General features: G+C 41.6%; 1 protein-coding gene across 3 annotated transcripts in view; it reads right to left on the bottom strand.

Annotated features, from left to right (window-relative positions):
* LOC147147483 (metal transporter CNNM4-like) overlaps positions 1-17,166 on the bottom strand; it is a 29,189-nt gene extending 12,023 nt beyond the window's left edge. For 2 of the 3 annotated variants that reach the window (XM_086030639.1, XM_086030637.1), the window contains exons 1-7: positions 16,574-17,166; positions 14,319-15,165; positions 6,580-6,723; positions 6,367-6,501; positions 5,387-5,556; positions 1,551-1,647; positions 326-388 (exon numbers count right to left, since the gene is read on the bottom strand). In XM_086030639.1, coding sequence (XP_085886765.1) covers positions 326-388; positions 1,551-1,647; positions 5,387-5,556; positions 6,367-6,501; positions 6,580-6,723; positions 14,319-15,165; positions 16,574-17,161 — 2,044 coding nt within the window. In that variant the 5' untranslated portion in view covers positions 17,162-17,166. The remainder of the gene's footprint in view (positions 1-325; positions 389-1,550; positions 1,648-5,386; positions 5,557-6,366; positions 6,502-6,579; positions 6,724-14,318; positions 15,166-16,573) is intronic. The other variant, XM_086030638.1, reaches the window with a different exon arrangement.
* Between the last annotated feature and the right edge of the window lie 1,516 nt (positions 17,167-18,682).

Genomic DNA, 18,682 nt, shown 5'->3' with positions numbered 1-18,682 from the left:
TAACCCAAGCTTTGCTCAGCAATGTAGGATTTATTCTGTTTGGTTTCTACTTCCTGCTTTTGTTCTGCCAGCTTGATTGACTCTCATCAGCGTTATTTACCAGCTGTTTGTGAGCAAAGAACTTTGATTTGGCTCTTGTGTTGGAGAGAGAAGACAGAGCAGTGAGTGACAATGTAGACTGCTACGTTAGCTGCTAATGCTACTTGGACGATTTCTCAAATACTTTCTAGGCTACACGTCCAGCCCAATCAACTCAGGACACTACTATCATAAAGCCCCCGCCCTCCCCTCGGTGTTAGAGAGACCCCGACATGCCGGAGGTTACCTGGCAACCGAGTGAATAGCGAAAACCTCTTAAAGGAGAGATGGCGGGGACGGGGGGCGGCCGCTGAGAGGAGAAAGTACAAAGGGTGACCGGGGAGGGGACAAAAGGTGGGACGCCATTACACCAACAGACAAACAAGGTGAGCACATGCAAAAAAGACTAAGGTGGGGTTGGTCTCCTCTGAGGGTCAGTGAGCATATTGTGTGTGTGGAGTGAGGATATGAAAGAATGTCTCATACTTTGCAGCCTGGAGACCCTGCAGGAAGGAGTGATGAGGGAGGAAGAGAAAAAGAAGATGGAGAGAAAGAAGGGGCGGAGAGGGGATTCAATAAAGTTAAAGCGAGTAACACTGAAGGCTAAGCCAAACATCAAATCATTAAAGAATGAGCATGAAGTACTCTATTAAAATAAAATATTTCCATTATTGTATTAATTCAGTCTTTTTCCTTAAAATTTGTAACATTAAAATGTCTATTATTTTTTTGTTTATTTCTCTTACTAAATAATTTGTTTATATAATTGTTTATTTATTTATTGTATGTAACTGACTAAAAGATATTAGTAAAACAAACTATTTTGCAAACACATTTTTAACTTAGTTTTTTTAATGGGGGAATATCAATTAGGTAATTAGAATTACATTTACTATGAATAACTACAAAATGAGCATGAATCATTTTATGAAAACAACATATTTCACTTGTTGCATTATATTAGCTGTTTAACCTCCCAAAACCTTAGGTAACTAATTGCCTCCGTTGAGCCAAGCAGAATCCTGTTGGTAACCAAAACAGAAGCACCTAGGCAAGCTTCGTATAATTTAATGTTATTTTAAACAATTCCGCTAATAATTGCAACATTTTAGGGCTCTTCTTCTGGATGAATTAATCTAGGTGAAAATAAATATATATTAAGGTCCCAACTCGACCAAAAAAGAAAACCCCCCCCCCAAAAAAACCTGCATTGATTAGAAAGGAAAGTGAGAAAATTCACAACAGGACACAACAGTGAACACAAAATTGGATGGACGTATCATGACAGGACGCATGAAAAAGGTTTAGATGACCCATGCCTGAATCTAAGCAGGAAGTTGACTATTTCGATTGGAAGCAGCCATTTTTATGGGCGAATTCCAGGGCTGGTACTTGGACGAACTCCTACTAGGGAATTGGTACAAATGAGGGAAAGGCAGGGGTGGGTTTGGCTTGTGTCTGTTGCTACTCACCCAGCATGGGAGCGCTGAGCGCCATGATGCCGTAGTAGGAGAACGGTCCCGTCTCGAACTTCATGTTCTCGTTACCGGCCTCCACCTCCACTCGGCCCTGGTGGAGAAATTGATTGTTTATGACATTAAATAATGATTTACTTTTATTATTATTGCTTTGGCTTATTATTTGAAATATGTTTTGTTATATGGAATATGATTTGATTTGAAATTTCATGTGTAGATAGTTTGGTTATTTATTTGAACACAAAAAGCAGGAAAAAAATATATGTATTAGGGGTGTAACGAAAACCAATTTGGATCGGAAAATCGTTTTTGTTTTGAAAGATGTGCATGCATCAGTACACAAACCAATCAATCTGTCTCCATTTTTTTTGTTGAACCAGTCAATAAAACAATCAAAAAGTTATAAATGACTATGATGCTTCTGATGGTTAGTTATTTCTTGGATTTGATTTCAACTGGTATAGTTTGTGTTTTGGAGCGCTTTTACAGAGCGCTTTGCTGGACAGGCAGCATATTTGCTCTGGATAATAGTTTTGAGTTTGTGCCTCTGTCTCGAATAAATATATACAGTATAGCTGTTGAAGGTTTTGATTTGAGATGGACCGGTATGTTTCTGTCAGGGCCGATACCGATTATTAGTAGTCAAAGAGGCCTATAACCGATATTTAGAGCCGATATTCATTTTCAGTAAAAAGGAAAATATTGGCATCAAAAAATAAAACAAATTAAAACTCTTAACTTTGTTGAAATGCCTTTACGCATGTTTGTTGAATTTTTTTTCAGATTTGCATAATGTTGATGTTTTTTATTATTATACATTTTTGACAATATGCATCTTTGTTGTAAAATTCTAACAAAGTTCAGGGTGCTCCCAGGGTCATCAGCATGTCTTCAAAACGTACATGAAAACTTAAACAATTGCTCCTAATTTTCGACAGTAAATACAGTTCTCCAAAATTTCAAAATGACAGAAATGTTAAAATGTCACTTATCTTTGTTTTGATTTGATTTCAAACAAAACCAAAAGGTGCAGAAGGTTCCCGGGGTCAGTAGAATCTCTAATAAAGTTAACTGAAAATTTAAACAGATAGCACCTTGAAGTTAACATTGTTTTAAGTTGAGTTATTATCGGCTATTTGTTTTTTAAAAAAGGCGATACCGATATTCATCAAAATGCCGAATATCCGCGCCGATAATCGGTCTATCCCTAGTTTTGATGCAGTGGGTTCAGTATCTTGCTAGTGGAGTTGTTGTAGTTACACAGTTTGGCCGTCAGGGGTCAGTGTCGTCTGAACGATTCAAGACATTTCAGTTGTGCAGCATCTGAGTCACATGATCAAATTCTATTTGGGCGGTGCGGATTGGTTGTTGATGATGGAGGTTTAAGGAGGCCTCTGGCTTGTTTGTCTGCACAGTCCAGCCCAACGGGTCGGCTGGAATGTGTGAAATGCAGCAACAACAACAGGATGCTTAATCCACACACAGCATCACTACATACACAACAGCTGGACACTCATGCACATGTGAGACCTTAGAGGTGCACAGACCACCACATATGGTGTAAACATGCTACATTTAGCAGCGCACAAATCAACCAATATGATGTCAAGTATGTACATTAGAGATGCATGGATTAGACCATCATGTATAACGTAAATACGGTACACTTGCGGTATGAAAACAGGCCATTAAGTAAGGGTAAGGGTACATTAGAGTAGATGGAGCAAATAGCATTTTAAAATTATGTAAATATAGTACATTAAAGATGATTTAAATGCTACATTAGAAGCACACGGACCATTAAGTATGGTCGAAATATGGCATATCAAAGGTGTACAGACTAGGGCCGAATAAATCAGTCAATAGTTTTAAAATACGCAAAAAGTGACCGTTTTCAAAAATCATTTATTACCCATTACAATATAAGACAAAGATAATGATGTTAAAAAAAAAAGACGATTTTTTGCTGATTCTTTTCTCTGTTGCCAAGTTAATTAAATACAAAAAAAAACCAGTCATGTAAAACAGTCCAATGTTCTACCTATAACCCATTTTTATTGTTGTAGGAGTTAAGGGACCCAAAAAAGTTATTTCATTTTATATACATATATATACATATATACACATATATATACATATATACACATATGTATACACATATACACATATGTATACACATATACACATATGTATACACATATACACATATGTATACACATATACACATATGTATACACATATACATATATATACACATATACATATATATACATATATAATCGTTATCTGAATTTCATTGCGCCAAATATCGGAATCGGCATTAAAAAAAAAAATCCATATGGGTCGGGCCCTAGCACAGACCATTAAATGGTGTCAATATATTTACATTAGAGGCACTTTTTGACTCTTAATATTGCACAGAGCTTTCCTGGCTGCACCCATGAAGGTGTGCACACTCTGGACTTCTTGTTCCTGTGCACTAACGTCGTTAAAAATCGTTTAAAATTCTTCAATTACTGCTCAGTTTTTGGCTGCAATCAGTCAAAACTAACCCAACTGACCTTCTGTGCCCCACATTAACTCATCAGCCCATATTTGATACTATGGCTCTGAAAATAAGGCTTTCCAAACCCATTCCTGATCCCTTGTGGAATGATGTTACACATGCTGAGTTGGATCTGATTGATGTTACTCCGGGCCAATAAAGTGGTACAAACTATTAAATAGGGTGTACATATTCTACATTTGAATAGATGTGCACAGACCTGCAAATATGTAACAATAATGGCACACCTGCCAAACATAACAAGTATATTTTTGTTCTAACTGTTGGGTGACTGCGCCACTTGGCCCCAATGCAAGCGGATCGGTCCTTGAGCAACCGGGTCTTCCATGTGGATCGCTCACTCGTTGCCTGGCGCGCCCGTTACTGTACTACTCCCAATTTGAATAGACAATCATTGTCACTCCTTCCATCAGGGAATGTCTGAACCATGTGACAAGGTGAAATATTTTGCCTGGTGGTGGGGGGCAGAAGTTCACACACCACCCCCTACCCGAGCTTCAATAGCATGCAGAGCTGCAACTTTTTTCTGTGAGTGGCCAAAGTTCAAAACCACTGTTTAATGACTCACTAGAAAAGTGAGTCAAGTGTCCATCCATCAAAGACTACAATGTGTGTGTGCGTGTATTGAGTATTGTGTATTGTACTGAGTGCATGACTGTTGCCAACGTGTGCTTGGCGGCTAGCCGACATACTCTAAAGTAGCAAAACCCACCTGTTTTTAGCCATCTCAGGCGGCGGCCATTTTGCCACTTGCTGTCGACTGAAAATGACATCACAGTTGCTCAGGGCTCAGGTAACCACCAATCACGGCTCACCTATTTTTTTTTTTTAATTATTATTTTATTTTAATATGAGCCATGATCGTTATCTGAGCCCTAAGAAGTTGTGATGTCATTTTCAGTCGACAGAAGTGACAAAATGGCCGCCCCCTGAGATGGCTAAAAACGGGTGCATTAACTCATATTCCACAAACGCAATATTAATCAGAATGCTGTGTTTCAACTACTGGGTCTGCATAGAACATATTCTGGAAAAAAATATGTTTGGGTTGACTTAAAGACCCTTAAATATGATGTCAATAAAACAATTGAGATGAGAGATGTAAAAAAAAAAAAAATCATTCAAACTGATGAGGCACACAGAAGATTGAGTAAGATTCAGTAAGCATAGTAGACTAGAGTCAAACTGGTAGATTATAAACAGTCACACTATTCTGAATGAAGTCCAAGTGGCGCATTAGAGGTGCACAGAGCATTTTACAGACCTGCAGTATGAGTATGAAGTAGTCGACAGATTTGCCCCGCTGGTAGATGTAGTGGTGCGGTGAGCACTTGTCGCTCTCATTGAACTTGATCTCCTGGATGACGTTGGGGTGGCGCAGGATTCGCAGCAGCACCTTGTCGGTTATCTGAGCCGGATTGAACAGCGTCACCTCTGCACATGCGCGCAGTGGAAAAGTGGAGTTAGCTGCTGATTTGGTTCGCAACAAAGATATCTCCCAAAGGTTTCGTGAACTGAGATCATTACGGTTACTAATGCCCCAAGATGTCTATTTGAGGAAGACCTTTATTTGTTTTCAATGGAGAACGCCAACTAATTAGCGACTGAGTGTTTACGTGCCCCAGCAGGTGCCGCTGTTGTGTGTAGCGACAGAGTTGGCTCCACGTCAATTGGAGGGAGGGAATTTATTTATTGTCAACAGCACCCGGCAGCCACTTGAGCCACAACAGATTGACTTTCCGTGCCTCCGACGGTGCTGCTGTTTTAGTTGGCAAGGAAATGTGATGAGAAAAGCCTTCATTTTGAAGACTTCTGAAGGCTTTGTGAAAACAACAAACGCATAAGAAACTGAGTCCGTTTTAAAATGATGCATTGAATCAAAAACCTTTACGCTGATTGGGATTTGTACACCGCACAGGTCCTGTGTGCTGTACATTGCCATAATGGCTAACTTATGACATGAAATGCAAACACGACTGAAGGGAGTGGAACTAGATTGCGAGAAGGGCATCTCGGGCCGCACCCATGCCGCAAACAAATAAGGGGCGAGCCCAGCAAACACGAGTCTGTGAGGGAATCCATCACTGCGCCACTGTCGTTTACTTAGTACGTCAACAAGTACTGTCGAGTGCAGCCATGGTACAAAATGAGAGAGCACGAGAAGTCGAACATATGCGAACACACCCACACACATGCACGAGAGGTGCACAGACCGTTAAATCTGACTTTTGAAATATCTCCCACCTGTAGCCAGGAAGCGGTGGGCTGCCAGCAGCAGCTGAGGCGAGATCTTCACCTTGGACTCGCTCTCATGCTTGAAGGCTGAGAAGTCCCTCTTGTTCTTGTTGGGCGCCACCTTCTTCCTGGTGCGGTTGTCGGCTGAGAAACCAAACCAGACCGCAAGTATTAGGCCGCGGTTAAAGTGATGCCAAGCAACATTAACTGGCGGTTACTCACTGTACTGATCCGACTCGTCCAGAATCTCCGATTTGATGATCTCCTCAATCACGTCCTCCAGCGTGACCAGGCCCAGTACCTCGTAGAACGGGTCTCCCTCGCCCTCATTGTTCACCTTCTGCACGATGGCCAGGTGGGACTTGCCTAACGCCGGCAGACAAAAAGCAACTTAATGTGAATAGAACACTTTTTTTTGGATCTTCTGAGATTGGTGGCGTCCATTAAAGTCCTTTTTTTTTTTGTAAAAGAAGGATCAAAAGGATGAGCCGGCTGTGTTAGCTTAGCACGCTAGCTTGCCGCTACCTATCATTTCTCATGAACAGGTAGTGCGATATCTGTGTTTCATGTTTGCATTCAGCACTGTAGTTGTTTTTAATTTTCAACTGGTGTCTTGCATTGAAGGCCATCATTCAGAAAACGGAGCATTTTACCACCTGATCCACATCTCTAATACAAGTGCTGTGTGAGTGTCTTGGCTGAGGAGTTTGTGCTTCAAATGAATTATTCATGTGCGATGAACTCATATTGAAGAAGCTTTCCTGTAAAACACACAATCTGGCCAGCCGCCGTCCATCAATCAACAATCGATATGGGTTCCTTTCTACCACGTGACCGTCCAACAATAAGCCATCAGGCACGGTTAATGTGTACACGCCACCCTAACATCCAGACTTTGACCGATGCATATATGTAAACTAAACAATTATTTACTTACCCACACATCCACTACCCTCTCAGACCTTCACAAGAGTGTGAGCTGAATTATTAATAACCAAGCACTTTCAATAAAATAACAATAGTTGTATCAAAAACTTGTAAAAGAGACTGAGAAATCCAAGTCACATTGAACGCATCATCGGTGACTGGTGCGGCGCATTAGTGTCAATTGTTGTCTGCTGAGTGAAGATGTCGACCGCTATGTACGCTTCTGCAGCGTAGCCGCCTCCATAGGCGGACTTATGATCAGAAGTCCTTGTGGAGCGCTGTCGAGACGGAAATAGAGACAATGTGTAATGGGAAAGGAACTCGCTGTGTGCGTGTGTATTTGCTGAGTCAATAATTCAAAAGCGGCAGGAGCCCCGGGGAACAAACTCTCACCCCAAATGACTGGAGAGTCACTTGAGCTTCCAGTGACAGGAACGCACACGTTACACGCTGCGACAGACAAAGACGTTCTCCAAGAACAGGCCTGCTGTTGTGAGCGTGTGTCAGCTGAGTCCACAAATAAAGACCCAAAGTCAAAGTCACCCTCCTGCTGCTGATGCCGCCACTGTTTGCAGCGGCTCACTTTCTTGCAGGAAGCTCAAAAGTTTGTCGCCAAACACAAGGGCTGCCGCATGCCTAGGGCATCTCACACACAGGCACACGAAAACAAACAGGTGCACATGCACAGCTGTCAGCCCCGTATTTGGCAAAGTTACTCTCAAGTAGGGCTGTCACTATCAAATATCTTAAAAATGATTTATTCTCTTAATTATTCCATTAGTTAATCGAATAAAATGTCATTTTGCATTAGTGTATTACAAGATTATTTTTTTATTATTGTTTATTTTGTATTGTTTAGTGATCGGGGAGAAAAAAAAAAAAAAAAAAAAAAAAACAACCGGTAAACAACAATTAATATCACGCGAGAGGAACTGCTGTACTCACCAGCCTTTTTGAAACCGATTCAGTTACTTGTTCGTGTTATTATTTTCCGAAGTAAAAGCAGATGTTTGCAAATGTTGTACTTTGATGAAACACAAAAGATAACTACAGTAGTCTGCTTTCATGGAGTACTACAGAAATCAATGAATAACTACTGTAGAGAGGCTGAAATTAGAGGAGGTGGACAATTTTAAGTTTAACAATTTTAAACAAAACAATAGGCTGTATGTAAACAATTATTCGATGATTAAAATAGAGTTCCAATAACTTGATAATCGATTTCTTTTGAAACCTCTACTCCCAACAGCGTGTGTGTTTGTGTGTGTGTGTGTGGGGGGGGGGGGGGGGGCATGCGGTTATTTGGCAGAATAAAAAGCAGGTCAACGCAAAGAAGTTGGATACACACAGCAATCTTGGACTCATCCTCCAAGGCTCATACCGACCTACACCAACTCGCTTCATCATAATTCCTAGGCATCAAGGTGCCACAAGTTGGCCTAAAAACAAAAACAGTGAATAATGGCGGATAGGATTTCCTGACTAGACAAATGCCGAATGGCGACTACGCGGTTGTACGTTCAAGCATATGTTGATTTCTACCTAGCTCTCCTCCCTTAGAGGAGCTAACATGTATAAACTAGTCACAGCTACACTTGAATTGCAGTGTTTAGTTGCCTACCCACCTAAGCAGAAGCCAACTGGCACCGTTACAATGTCTCGTCTACAAAAGCCACCCACTCGCTCAAGACCTGAATCGTCACGCAGGTCCTGTCGCTAGCTCAGCACGAGGCTAACATGCAAGCCCACCTGACATGACACGACGACTGAAGAATGACGCTAAAATAAATTAAAACCGCTATGCTGTCACACAGTTACTGACATACACACACACACACACACTCACTCACACAAAGAGCAGCCACACTAATCATTGGCCGTTATGCTTTCTTAGCATCATGCTATTCACATTCGCGTCCGTTTGGTTATTTCATAGGAATTGTAATGAATTGAACTGCTCACGTTTTTACTGAGCACCCTTTCCTACGTCACCGCTGGCTCCTTTTCCTCTATGACGGTTATTATCGCACATTTCCTGCTGCATGGTCAGTGTCACACGTTAGCCATTTTGTACTGAGCAGCCAGCACAGAGAAAGCTTATGTATGGCTTTCTGTGCATTCTTTTGAAGCCAGGGAAACATAAAATCACCACACTTTTCATGGATTTCATGTCTTCTCCCCCTACACAAAAGGCTAATTGGTGCTTTAGCACGTAGATACCTGTACATTCTCTCCCCTGACAGTCAGCGCACACAAAGGGCGACACGCCCGCTTTACAAAAAGCAGGAGTTGAGTTTCAGGTGTGCCTGTATGATGTCATTAGTTCAGAGTTGGCTCACAGTAAGAAGGAAAAAAAAGCCCATCTTAAAGCCTTTTTAGACTGATGCAGAGGTCAGCGGCTACGATTGGCAGCAAATTGTAAGAGATTGATTGTCGGTGTGCGAGCATGTGTTGGTGTCAAAGTACAAAGGTGACAGAGGACAAGCTGTCAGGGCACTTGACAAAGCGGGCAGGCTGGGAAATGATTGAAGAAAAGAACAACAAAAAACGCCCCGCCAAAGACACACACTCGACTTGTGTCATTTGCACAAAGTCAACGCCGGCACACATATTATTTGGTGGGACAATAAAGCCTTGTAAAGAGTCCGATTCCACGACTGAGTCAATCAGTCAATCAATAAACTAAAATAATAACGATAGCAATAAAAGTAAACGTGAAATAATGTTGAATTTGTCCATGAACAGAAAATAATCAAGCCATGCAAATACAATATCAATCATACTAGAGGTGCAACACTAAATCGATTAATCCACAACTATATTGATAATTTGTTTGGACGCGTTGTTGAACTTCAAATTGTCCACATCCTCGGAATTTCAGCCTCACAAAAGTAAAATATTCTCCGATTTCTGTACGAAAGCAGACCAATTACCTTTGTGTAGAATCAAAACAAGATATTTGCAAACATCTGTTAAAAAACGATCAGCGTTTTTGCCTGTTTTCTGACTGACAGTAAATTAATCACTATCAATTTAGTTTTGTGCATTTTATGCATTGTCAATTTGATATAATGCCCTATTTATGAATAAAGGGAAAGAAATTCACGAACATTTTTTAATCTGATTCATCAATTACTCAATAAAATAATCAACAGACTGATTATTAAAATAATCGGTAGTTGCAGTCCTAAAAATACTTAACATTTTAAAATCATCTAATAACAGTTTTTCTTCAAGATGATTTTCATGTATTTGATTTTTTATTCATGTAATGCCATTTATACATATTTATTTCATGTAATGGCTTTTTTTTTTCATTAATTTTGTACTGATTGACATTTTCACTAATTAAATTAAAGTGTATCATTTAAAAGCATGTTTTGAAAAATATATTTTATGACTCATGTTTTTAATGTGAAGACGATGGATTTTTACATAAATGTAATACCATATATATATTGATCTTAGTGCATTTTTATGACAGAATGGCTTTTTGAATTGTATTTAATGACTGAAGAATGATTTAGTGGCATTTATTGAAGACACTTTTAGTTACTTCATGGAATTATTAATGATTCAACAGAATTTGGATTTACATAATGTAATGGCATTCTTATCTCCTGATAATGTTTTAATGTCCGAACGACATTTTCATTTATTGAGCACTTTTTAGAGGATCAAAGCTTTTGGATGCTGACAGTTTGACACTCGAACAGATTGTCGTCCTACGAGGGAAATCTGTAAAAGACACAGCTCGTGACGATTGGCCTCACCTTTTCGACATATTTTTACGTCTGCCTGAGATCATAACAAAGTCAAGCAGCTGAGGGAGATCATGTGACAGTCTGTTGACTCTCGCCTCAAAAGGCTTCACCAGCCTTTGTGTGTGTTTTCACAATGACACCCGCTGACTTTGAGGCGCTTTAATAACCACCACAAGCTGGTTCTGGACTTAAATTACACCTTTAAATCTTTTTCCATTAAGACCTGCCGAATAGCAACGCAATGTAACCACAAACGCTGACCACCATCTGCTCGGAGACCGCCAAATGTGATCGAGTCAGCGAAATGTTGTCCCATGGGAAGTAATGGAAATACAATGAAATTCATAAATTTCAAAGTAAACTGCCTCATTCATAATACCTTTATGTAGGCTGGGAGCAAAATGGCCTCAAAAGAAAATTTGCAATTTATTTCACAATATTCCAATTTCGGATTTGGCTAACCCCCTTCAAACAAAAACAAAAACCTCAAAAAATGACATAACATGGATGTTATTCAAAACAAGCCTGACTTTGCTTTGTTCTGCTGTTATTTTCTTGATTTCTCCATTATTTTTTTTTCTAGTAGTATCTTCCAAATTGGTTACTTTTTTCTTTTTGTTTTATTTTCTGGGGGTATTTTTTGGTGTTGGTGGTAATGCTAATTTTCTCCCAATACAAAACAAGCTTTGAAACTGGGCAAATAAGTTTTTGTTTCATTGTGTCAAGATATCAAAATAGGTGATTTATGTGACAATATAAGTGCCCAACCTACCAAAAGAAAGAGTAGACTCGTTTTCTAGCTTTTACCATTCTTTAGTAATGAGCAGAACATAGATTGACTTTGCCAAAAACACTGGTTACTGAGCAAAAAGCGGAGAAAATGTCAAACCGATTAATGACTTTGATCTTTTTTTTTTGCTTTAGTGACAACTCAATGATCAGACAACAAAAATAATAATGAAGAAGGGGTTTGGATGGCAGAATAATTAATTTATAGATATGAAACTAAGAAACGCAAAGCCATTTTGTGCTAATGATCACACTTTTGCCCAAATTTCTGATGCTCACTCAGCTGAAGACTCGCATGCAATCATAACGATTGCCCATTTTTACCGTCCACATCCCCAGCGTATGACCTTCAATTGGCGCTTGCACCGCTTGGACTTCCGCGTCTCCCGCTGCGACTTCCTGCCAGCACCATTAAGTTTTCATAACGGCTAATGGCGGGGTGTCGCCATCTCAGAAGGTCACCTGGCAGTTCTGAACTCCCAAGCAGACGCCTTTGCCTTGGACGCCGTCACCGCGGTAACGGACGCCCAGCAGCAGAGTGTGGAACTTGATGCTGCGGCGGGGAGTCCGAGCTACCTGTCAATCACGCAGGCGACTGACCAGGCAGCGGCGTAGCCATTTATTAAGTTGATTTGAGAAACAAGTGTTTTGACTTGAACGCATGGTCGCGGAACGAATTAAACTCACAACTCAAGGCCGCACGGTAACTTTGTGTGTTTTTCGTGCGTGTGTAGTCAATCCCTCCCGCCACGCCAGCCCAAGATGCACCGCAGAGCTTTTTGTTGGCACGCCGCCACTTTGCACTCAACAACAACAACAGCAGCAGCAGCAGCAGCAGCGGCAGAAATCACTGACACACGACAGGAAGAGACTCCTCTGAGCCTCCGAAGCACCACCAGCTGTCGCCGCCCCCACTTTTAACGTAGACCTGAGACAAGATGTCCGACAGGCAAGGCAAAGAGGAAGTGCACGTGTGTGAGCAGAGAAGTAAAAGAAGGAAGCGTTGTTAGAAGTGGAGAACAAGCCTTGATATGTTAGTGCAAGCATAAGCGTGTGTGCGTGCGTGTGCGTGTGTGGTCTCCCCGACAACTTGGGTAGATTTTGTAGGTGTCAATACTTTACTTGAGAATTTATTTTTGGGATGACTCTTTAATCTCTAAATTTGCAAGCAGATTATCTGATGTTTTTATTCATTATTTAGTCAAAATAGGCTTGTTCCTTTTTTTCCACTTCTGTGGATGACGGCACAACTTGACAAAGGACCAAACTAGAGAGCGATAAAGTGAACCACATTTGAGATTTTGATTGCTTGATTAGGAAAAAAAAGAAACGGGGATGGCACTGCAGCAGCGATATGGTGGGACGTGAACCAGCGCGCATTAGCTACGATGATGCAACAGATTGTGAGAAACAAATTTTCAGCCGTCCTTGGCTTTATATATGATGATGTTGGCAACAAGAATGATTTGTGACAAATGTGTCATGCCAGCCTTGAACCTCCCAGTTTATGGTGTTCAAAGATTTTTGAAAAAAAAAAACATGGAGTTACTTTAAGGCCTATTTTTCAGTTGTTAGCCTTTGCTAATTTTGCATTTTTTGTCAGGTCACAACATTCTTGCATGCGATGTAATGGTTTTTTTCCCCTCAGAACAAGCACAATGTAAGTTTATAAAATCTACATTTTGTAGAATGATTTTTTTTCCCCCAACTGTATACAACTAACAGGAAAAAAAATTCTTAGTACTTTTAGATCTAAAAATACTTCAATCTATCCGTTTTTTACTTTTACTTATGTACATGAGTGGAATCAGGACAACTTCTCCCGGTGTCTCTATTTACAAAAGTATTGGTACTTTGAGTACAGAGTGTGAGTACCATACTTTTGCCAGGTCTGTCCCTGACTAATGCATAAAATGAAAATAATAAAAGTTCAAAAGACGCTCTGTTTGTAGTGTTCTTGTAAAGAAACAGCGCATTGTCTCAAGAGTTGTTAGCGCACGCGGAGGCATGCGAGCTACTCCTAATCTTGGGTTTTAATCCACGTGGCCGCCATGTGAGATTGCGCAGGCCCGACGCTTCATTAAGTACAAACGCATCTTCAGGTCACCAACTTTGTGAAAACCTGGAAAGACCACAAGTCTAATCAGATGAGAGGATTTTGCAAGAAAGCGTTGTTATGCTTTTCTTTAGAAATATGGGAATGAAAATGCATTCAAATGTACAAAACAGGGAAATTTATCTTGCCCGGCCAGGAGCTCAGCACCCCTAAACCTCTGATCCTCGAATCGCCCCCTATCATTATCAGTGAATTGACTGCTCGCCACATGGATGACTAGCCGTAGACGGACTATTTTAGCACATCGTTAGTTGTAAGTTCACAGCTAGCCAGGTGGATGACGAATCAGAAGGAGATCGTTAGGCTGCCGAGACCTCTAACGTTAGCTGCTATCGCTAGGACGGACAAGGACGGCTAGCACTAACCTTTTTTGAACTCCTCCAGCATGGAGTCCAGCTTGGTGTCATGGAAGACAAAGTGCACCGGATGGTTGTAGAACTTGGTGATGGTCTTTAACGTGGTGCTGTCGTCCGGGTCGACGAAGGCCAGGTCCTTGACGAAGAGCACATCCACGATGTTGGAGCGCTCGCCCTCGTAGACGGGGATGCGCGTGTAGCCGCTCTCCATGATCTCAGACATGGTGTTGAAGTCCAGCACCGCGTCGCTGTGGATCATGAAGCAGTTGCCCAACGGCGTCATCACGTCCTCCACCGTCTTGGTGCGCAGCTCCAGCGCCCCCTGTATCATATTGAGCTCCTCCTTCACCAGGTCGTTGTAGGGCTCCGTCACCTTCAGCATCTCCACCAGCTTCTCGCGGTTGTACACCGTGCCGATCTCCTGGCCCAGCACGCAGTCCAGGATCTTGCTGATTGGCCACGACAGCGGGAAGGTGAGCAGCATGAACAGCTTGGTGACCAGGATGGTGTTGGCTCCCACCGCCAGGCCGTGGCGCGAGCACAGCGCTTGGGGCACAATCTCGCCGAAGATGACGATGCCCACCGTGGAGGCCACCACCGCGCCCACGCCCGACTTGGTCAGGTCATCCAGCAGGATGGTGAGAGTGGTGTTGACCAGAACGTTGCCCAGGAGGAGCGAGCACAGCAGGTAGTTGCCCTTGCGGCGGATGGGCTCGATCTTGCGGGCGTACTTCTTCTCCTTTTCGGTGCCGCAGCTCTGAACGATGCGAAGCTCCATGGGGTCCAGAGCCATCAGGCCCAGGTTGAGCCCACTGAACATGCCCGACAGGACCAGCAGGAAGGAGATGAGGATCACCTGCAATGGTGGGACGTAATCAAGTACTTGGTTACTGTACTTAAAGGGAAGTCAACCCAAGCATATTTTTTTTCAAGAGTACGTTCTATGCAGGCCCATTATTTCAAAAAAGGCATTCTGACTAATATTGCGTTTGTGGAATATGAGTTAAGCGGCAAAATCCACCCCTTTTTAGCTATCTCAGGGGGCGGTCATTTTGTCACTTTTGTGGATTAAAAATGACATCGCAAATGCACAGGGCTCAGATACCGACCATTCATGGCTCAGCTTCAGAAAACAGGTGAGCTGTGATTGGTCGTTACCCGAGCCAACTGTGATGTCATTTCCATTCGACAGAAGTGACAAAATGGCCGCCCCCAGAGATGGCTAAAAACAGGTGGATTAAGTCCTATTCCACAAACACAATATTTATCAGAATGCCTTGTTTTAACTAGTGAGCCTGCATAGAGCATATTCTGGAAAAAATAGGTTTGTGTTGACTTGTTCTTTCAGTACATTTTTTTTCTAGGTAATTTTGGTGTGAATTTCTCTGATGACTTTTTACTTTTACTCCCTACATTTGAAAACAAGTACCGTACTCACAAAAAGTTGGGGACATTGGACTGTGGGATTAAATTTCAGGATGAATGTAAAATGCACTATAACCTTTACAGGTGAACTTAATTGGACCTTTCTGTAAACTTCTGAATACACATCAATCTGTTTCAGTAGTTCTCAACTCATTTGGGACCCTTTTACCTGGAAAAATAGAATACGTTTTTTTCCAGGTGTCGTCATCATCAGTTGAGTTAGCATTTTTCCTAAATTCATCTGGAATTTGGCCTGTTTGACTGCCACTTTTTCACCTTCCCCCTCTTCTCCTACACAGAGAGGGGGCTAAGTGGCATTGATCGAAGTGAGCCTTTTGCTGTGAGGAATCTGCATTGATCCGACCAGGACAGGTCCCGAGGAGAACAAATTAAACCTGCAGCACTTAATTTCATTAAATAGACTCTCCTGTACAATGTAACATTGTGCAGTACAGTATCATGTGATAAATGTTGCCCACTCTGCATCCATTGCAACATGGTTGTGATTGTGATGCCTTCTCAACGTTTCCTCATTTTTTTTTCTCAGAGTTTTTCTTTCCCTGGTTATGGGATCTGGACCAGGGGAAGCTCAATTTTGTGTATGCCCTTTTACGCAAATAACTTGACCTGACTTTGACAGTGTGAGCACTTTTTTTCATTGTACCAAATCAAAACGGGAATTGTACATAATTGACAGTAAAACTACGCTTCTGTAGATTTCAGAGTTGGTGTTTTTTTTTAACTTGTATGTAATTGAATCGCTACTTTTAGCAGTGTTTTGATGTTTTTACACAATTTTCTGTACTTCTATTGAAGTACTTTTACCACCCCTGATTCACCTGAAGCCACACGGGGAGCAGGGACTTCTTCACCTCCACCACTCGCACCCGGCCGTCCCGCTCGTCCAGCAGGGACCACGCGTCCGGGCGGTCCTGGGGTTCTCGCACGCACAGGGCGAACACCTTCACCACCTCGCTCTTGCGGAGCTGCTTGACGGTGACGCTGGCCAGCCCGGAGGTGTTGTAGTTACTCACGTTCATGGTGCCCTTCACTACCAGGTCCTTGCTGTGCTCCGGGCACGTCCGGTTAAGGGGCACATCCACGTCGGCGTGGGCATCGTCCTCAGCCTCGCTGGAGTAAAGCTCCGTGAAGCGGACAAGCGCGGAGCTGTTGGGGAACAAGTGGAGCCCGTAGAACCGGACCAGGATATCGCTGCCCTCGGTTACCTGGATCACGCCGCGCTCGGTGGTCCCGGCCGGCATGTCGCTGCGCTCTAGCCGCATGCCGAGGATCCGCGTGGTGGCCCGCGGCTCGGCCAGCGCCGCCTCGGCCCGGACGCCAGCCGTAAGGTGGGTAAAGAGCAGTAAAGTTCGCAGAAACCCGCGTCCGCTCGACGCCGTCGCCATGTTTGTTTCGCTCACTGTCATTTGTGTCAGAGGAGGGAGGGGGAGCGGGGGAACTGACGTCATCGTATTCGGTTGTCAATTTACATATCCTGAAGCCGGCCAATAGGCTGCTGCTGCATCATCAGGAAAACCTTGACCGAACCGCCCTCCCGGTGAAGTTTTTGTTTTCAAACCTATTTGACTTCGTCCTTTCACGTAAATCGCGTCATTTAAGTTCCTGGTGAAATTGATCATAATAAATTACATTTACATGATTTACATTAACTGTTTTAGATCAAATGACCATGCTAAATGGAATTTAAGGTCCATATGCCATTATCTACAAACTATTAGTGCCTTATAAAAAACTTTTTGTGACTTTCCTAATTCCATATCTCCATAACTGTCACTGCTAAAACTTACTATACTATACAGTTTTGTTTTAGAATAAAAAATATTCATTTTAAATGCAGACAATGTTAAGTACGAATCGAATTCTATAGAATCCAAAATAGCTGATTGAAAGGGACAGAGTAAAAAAAACTTTACGTTTTGTTTTTTTAATTGGCAGCGCTATTTAACTTCCTGAATAAAATAAACTTTCATGAATTGCAATTTTAATGTTTTAAATTCATACTTATGTCTTACAATCAGTCACCATAATCGTCCTACTGTATTATCAACAAACTTTCAGTGCTTTTCAAGATTTTTTTTTCATATCCATATTTTGCGTAAATGCCACACTTCCTGAGGAAATTTCTCGTAAACTGCATTTTTAATGCTTTAAATTCATACATTTTTCGTTAAATCAGTATCACCATATTCAAAGTTATTTAGGTCCTAAAGGACCCTTCTAATTGTTATTTAAGATTATAATTTTTTTTAGGTATTTTCCATGAAACTCACTAAACACATTTTAAGACTGAATGCTGTTTCTTTTAAATAAACCAATATATTACCAGAAAAAATAGGTACGCCTGCCAGAAATTAATCGAATAGAATAGCTGTATGATAGAAAAGTACAAATCAAAATAATCATAATTTGATTTCAGTTTTGATTGACTTACCTATTCAATTTAATAAACCCAAAACACAATGCCAGGAAGTTGAGTGAATCCCAAATATCTTGATTTAGGTTACAGCTCTCTCTTGTGGTCAAGTTACATACTCACTGTTTACGTCGTGATGCCTTGTTTGCTGTGTTCTCCATCATTTGGTTCTCATGGAAATTCACAATCCACCTTGAATTTAAGATCTCGCAAGGAGTTGCTGTGGGTCACAACTTACCCACGCGCAAACTGACGGGCGAAACTGAGGCCAGGTTCTGAGGTCACTCGCTTTGCCACGCCCCAACAGGCACACATCTAACACACCAATACTATAGAAACAGTAATTACTTTTAATAAAATCATTTTACTTATTTACATTCTCTTGCATCCTGTTTCTATACAATACACTATTATTTTTCTTTATTAAAACCACTTGTTTAAAACCGCAAAGTTGTGGTGTTTTAGGGGGGACTGGAACTGATTTATGACATTTCAATTAATTTCAAAGGGAAAA

Source organism: Filicampus tigris, chromosome 5 (genome assembly GCF_054856515.1).
Source record: "Filicampus tigris isolate MCC_2025a chromosome 5, RoL_Ftig_1.0, whole genome shotgun sequence".
In the NCBI taxonomy this organism is placed as follows: domain Eukaryota; kingdom Metazoa; phylum Chordata; class Actinopteri; order Syngnathiformes; family Syngnathidae; genus Filicampus; species Filicampus tigris.
The sequence above is the reverse complement of the archived record's forward strand: the minus strand, read 5'-3'. Positions and strand labels throughout refer to the sequence as shown.